The following is a 5,341-nucleotide window of genomic DNA, read 5'->3' on the forward strand; positions in this document are numbered from 1 at the left end:
TTCACATTCAAAAGTTACATAGATAGATATATGAGCTCTCGTACCCGTGTCCTGATCCTCTTGATGTGTCTCAATCTTGCTAGCCATTTTGAAGCGTAGGCGTCTGATGGGTTTGCTCTACACTGATGTACCAGCGATGCCATCTTTACAAGACAAGACAGCAGATAAAACACTCATTTAAAAGGTTCAAATGCAATTGTTCATTCTCTAATATCACTGAGATATGTGACCACCTTCCGGATTGTGATATATTTTCAAGCAAGATGATTTATCTGTCGGTTGTTGATTGGTCTGTGAAAGCTGAGTGCCATACACTGGAATACACTTTGATCTGGGATAGCAACATGGTGCCAAGATTGAAAATAAATTCACAAAACTAAAGTACTTTCTGTCTCCTAAAGTTCCCTGGTAACCATGGAAACAAGAAGTTAATATAATCCACCCCAAAATAGTCAGTGTCCCGGGTGAAACCTGAGTTCTGCGTTTATCCTCCCCTGACCTGCCGGCCATTTTGTGGCATGTATTGCTAATTGGAGCCTGCAGTGATTTGGAGGGTCTCAGAAGAAAGCGTGGGTGTGTGACTCACACTAAACAGCCTTATTACATAGTCTCCACTTATCACAGTAGGTGGGAAGAGAACTACTCCTGAAAAAAAAAAAAAGATTTATGCTAAACAGACTGCGTGGTGAGAGCAACGGGCGCTGAGATCTGTATGCCACAAACGCTTTTCTGTTTTACAGCACTTTATTTGTGCTTTTTGTTAAGGAAAATATCGCACTCGTTTTGCATCATTTCCACATAAATGACAATAGATTATAACATATGATTTGCAGGAAAACAGACAAAAAATACCTTTACATAAAATACATTAAAAGACACTCCAACTACCCAAAATCAGGGATGTTAAAAGTACTAAAATAATTATACTATTTGGTCAATTAAAAGTCCAAGTATCTAGCCAAAAACATATTTGAGTGAAAGTAAAAAAGAACAACTTTAAATTGTACTTAAGTATTAAAAAAATGTAAAAATGAGAGGAGTTTCTTGTTCAAGCATTTTAAATCATTTTCTCAATGTGAAGTGAATGAATCGCATACTATGTTGTCAGACAGAAAGTTTTTTTTTTTGCAAAGGAAAAACAAAAAACACAAAGGTGCAGAGATCAAACAGAACAAACTATGGAAGCTTGTTTTTACCTTGAAATAAAAATTAAAAAGGTAACTGCAACTTTTTCTCTCAATTTCTATCACAATTTCTTTAAAATGTTTATTTTGTTGCGGAAACAAAAGCACAATTGTGAGATGTAATCTCAGAATTCAGATAAAAAAGTCAGACTTGTGAGATGTAAACAGATTTTTAAGAAAAAGAGACAATGTGATGCAAACTCAGAATTCTGTAAAAAAAGACAGAATTGCAAGATGTAAACTCAGAATTCCGTAAAAAAGACAGAATTGCGAGCTGTAAACTCAGAATTCCAAAAAAAAGACAGAATTGCAAGATGTAAGCTCAGAATTCCGTAAAAAAAGACAGACTTGCGAGATGTAAACTCAGAATTCCATAAAAAAAGACAGAATTGCGAGATGTAAACTCAGAATTCTGTAAAAAAATACAGAACTGTGAGATGTAAACTCAGAATTCTGTAAAAAAAAGACAGAACTGCAAGATGTAAACTCAGAATTTCGTAAAAAAAGACAGAATTGGGAGATGTAAACTCAGAATTCTGTAAAAAAAGACAGAACTGTGAGATGTAAACTCAGAATTCCGTAAAAAAAAGACAGAATTGGGAGATGTAAACTCAGAATTCCAAAAAAAAGACAGAACTGTGAGATGTAAACTCAGAATTCCAAAAAAAAGACAGAACTGCAAGATGTAAACTCAGAATTCTGTAAAAAAAGACAGAACTGTGAGATGTAAACTCAGAATTCTGTAAAAAAGACAGAATTGCAAGATGTAAACTCAGAATTTAAAAAAAGGCAGAATTCTGAGATGTAAACTCAGAATTCCAAAGAAAAAAAAACAGAATTATGAAATGTAAACTCCGAATTCAATGAAAAAAAATCTGAATCATATGAACTTGTAATTCTGGGAAACTTTTTTTTATTCTGTGGTAAAAATAAGCTTCCATATGAAAAAAAAAGAGACAAAAGACAAAAAGCACTGAGACAAATGAAGCTGCTGAGTCTCACATTGGCGTGCAGAGCCATCTGTCTCACGAGCAGCGGTAGATTGCGGTCAGAAACGATCTTTGCCACACTGGTGTCGACCAAACCCTCCAGATCTGAGAGAGAACGAGGAGTTACAGCATTACCCAGCACACACTCCTTCAATACAACACACAAATCTGAATGAAAGCGGCTCTTTTCACCTTTCCGGCACTGCAGTGTGACCAGGTTGCTCTCGTAGTTGAGAGGTTTTATAAGCACCTCCACGAAGTTGAACTGACCCTAAATGCATGAACATAAACACAAAAAAAATCACATTTTAAAAACGGTTCGGAAAGAATGTGTCAAAAGCAGCAATGAAATGGAAACGGACTCTCTCACACACCTTGATGGTGCCGAGTTTGTACTCCTCTCCGGAGTCATTGTAAACCACCACCACAAAGTCGTTCCCAATGTGGCGTTTCTTATTGCAGCAGCCCTTGTCGCTCTCGCGGTTCGGCATCAGAGTGGCTATATGGAAAATTGCTGCCGAGGAGCAAAACGACTGCATTAGTCAGATGCTGCGTCCTCCGAACGCTCTTTATGAACACTTAAGAGTCTTCGGACGCAGTAATGAGCATCACATAATAATGGATCACATTGCTCAAACACTTAAAGCCAATGCTGACTTAAGTGGCTAAATAAATTATATTTTCCATACTTGAGATCCTCACAGGATCGCTTTTACTTTTCGAAGTGGTAGGGTTTTTCTAGGAACTTCTTAATTAAAAAAAAAAAAAAATCGTTATTAGTAGTAAATAATAATAATAATAAAAACAACAACAGCTATTAGTAGTAGTAGTATTAGCAATACATAATAATTAGAGTTAATATTACTACTAACGCTACTTATGACATTAATAATAATAATAATAATAGTGTTATTGTTATTATTATTATTATTACTACTATTATTGTGAAAATAAAACGTAATGATAAAAATAACAGTAGTAGCAGTAGTAAAAAAAAATCAAAATATTCTAAAAATATATAAATATTCTATTATTATTCTATATTTTTATTAATGTTACACAAAGTCTGACTCAAGAAACACTGACTAAACATAGTATATTCACTGTACTTAAGATCTTTTGAAAGGTTTGCTAGTACTTAATATTAATAATAATAATAATAAAAATAACAATGATAACTATTATTGTCAGTAGTGAGAAAGGATATTAAATAATAATTTGTATTATATATGTATTTGTTCTGTGTGTATGTATAGTTATCATTTATCTGTTCTTATATATAATTATTGATTTATTTGTTTTATTTTTAGATTTATTTTATTTTATTTTATATTATTTTACTTTTTTGTATATGTTGGGGTAGGAAGATAATTGCTCGGTGTTAGTATTGTTCTTTCTGATTCTTTGACAACATTTAATAAAACAAAATTACATTAAAAAAAAATAAAACATTATTATTACTACTGTTATTATTATTATTAATATTATTAAGAAATTTATTTTTTTTTTTAATAATAATATCATATATACAATCTAAATATTATTTACAAAAATAATATCAATTGTTATTGTGATGAGTAACAATAATTCTTTTTTACTATATCTCAATATGTCTACTGCTACTAATAAACCCTGACCTTGCATGATGTCATCGTGCCAGCAGTAGGTGAACTCTCCGTCGTCTCCGTACTGATCCAGTCCACCCAGGAAGATCTGGTCTGGGTCGCAGTCCTTCAGATGGATGAGCTTTCCCAGGCCCGTGAGGAACTGAGCGTAGCGGTTGGAGCCGTACTCGTTGGACAGGATCGACACCTCGTTATTAGCCTGATAATAAACAACCGTCAATCATACAGACTTCCTACAACATCTGAAACAGCAGCATTGAAAGAGAAGCATGACTCTACCTGACCGGCTCCAACAAACACCACGCCGATCTTATGAGTGTCATACGGAGGCATCTGATCCAAGACTTTAACGGCACGATCGATCAGCTGTGAACGCGAGACCACACTACATTAATATGAAGTCAATCAAGAGGGCTATGAAAGTGATTGAGTGAATCTCCAAGACATTTCTGGGTCATAAAAATATGACCCAGAAAATGTAATAAAAATCGAAATAAAAATAATAATAAAAATCTAAATAAAAATTATATAATAAAGCCTAATAATTATTTTTTATAGATTTTATTTTGAGAAAATTAGATAAAAAAAAAAAGATTTTATAGAAATAAAAATAAATAATAATCATTATTTTCCCATTAAGTTCTCATTACTGTAATGCAAAGTCATTCTCATGACTGTAATTCAGTCCTATCCAGTGATATTTTAGTACCATTGATATACTATTATATATTTTTGTTAGTATTTTTAATACATTTTATTTTCATATTTTCTGTTTTGGTGTTAGTTTAAATTAAATTTAAATTAAATTAAAGTTTACATTTTTTTGTTGTGTTCTTGTCATTTTTATAAGGTTTTTTAGTTTGTTTTTAGTTTTCAGTTTTAGTTATTTGAATACTTCAACTTAAACTAAACAAAAATGGGAAATGTTGGCTAGCAGCAATAAAAACAATTAAAAATAAAATAAAATGTTTATATTTTATTTTATTTCGGTTAACATTTGTTTAATTTTGAGTAATGAAAATGTTTTCGTTTTTAGTTTTAGTTAAAATACTATTATAATGGATACTTTAAACTAGTGATCAACCGATATTGATATTTTATAACCGATACCGATACCAATTATTGGCATGTTTATGTGCCCGATAACCGATATGCAGAACCGATATTTATTTACTGTTATAAAGTAAATAAATGACTGAGTGAAGTAAGTACATGCTTCACTTTGGTTTTTCCTCCTTTCAGTCATCTTAAAAAAAAAAAGTGTTGAAAATTAAATTCACTGAATAATATTCTCGTGACTCCGACTTCATGAGACGATGAGCATATAGAAAACAGAGAGCGAATTAAATTCAGCACTTTTATTCCCAACATGCACCCATTCATGGCTGCATATTATTTAATTCACACAAAGATATGTCTTTATTGGGACAGGACTTGACGGATTATCTTACGTGACTCCGTGAGTTCATCTCTATTTCTTCGAGCCAAGCTGCATAAACTGCATATCAGGCATTTATGTAATACATCTAATTTGTGCATTAAT

The 5,341-nt window shown here is 32.3% G+C and overlaps 1 protein-coding gene across 1 annotated transcript in view; it reads right to left on the reverse strand.

Annotated features, from left to right (window-relative positions):
• Positions 1-5,341, reverse strand: part of LOC107703706 (tuberin-like) — a 49,864-nt gene that overhangs the window by 1,553 nt on the left and 42,970 nt on the right. Inside the window, exons 33-38 of the mRNA XM_016506421.1 lie at positions 4,078-4,183; positions 3,811-3,997; positions 2,548-2,687; positions 2,366-2,444; positions 2,187-2,278; positions 45-143 (exon numbers count right to left, since the gene is read on the reverse strand). Coding sequence (XP_016361907.1) covers positions 45-143; positions 2,187-2,278; positions 2,366-2,444; positions 2,548-2,687; positions 3,811-3,997; positions 4,078-4,183 — 703 coding nt within the window. The remainder of the gene's footprint in view (positions 1-44; positions 144-2,186; positions 2,279-2,365; positions 2,445-2,547; positions 2,688-3,810; positions 3,998-4,077; positions 4,184-5,341) is intronic.

This window comes from Sinocyclocheilus anshuiensis, unplaced genomic scaffold (genome assembly GCF_001515605.1).
Source record: "Sinocyclocheilus anshuiensis isolate Anshui unplaced genomic scaffold, SAMN03320099.WGS_v1.1 scaffold274, whole genome shotgun sequence".
Classification (NCBI taxonomy): Eukaryota; Metazoa; Chordata; class Actinopteri; order Cypriniformes; family Cyprinidae; genus Sinocyclocheilus; species Sinocyclocheilus anshuiensis.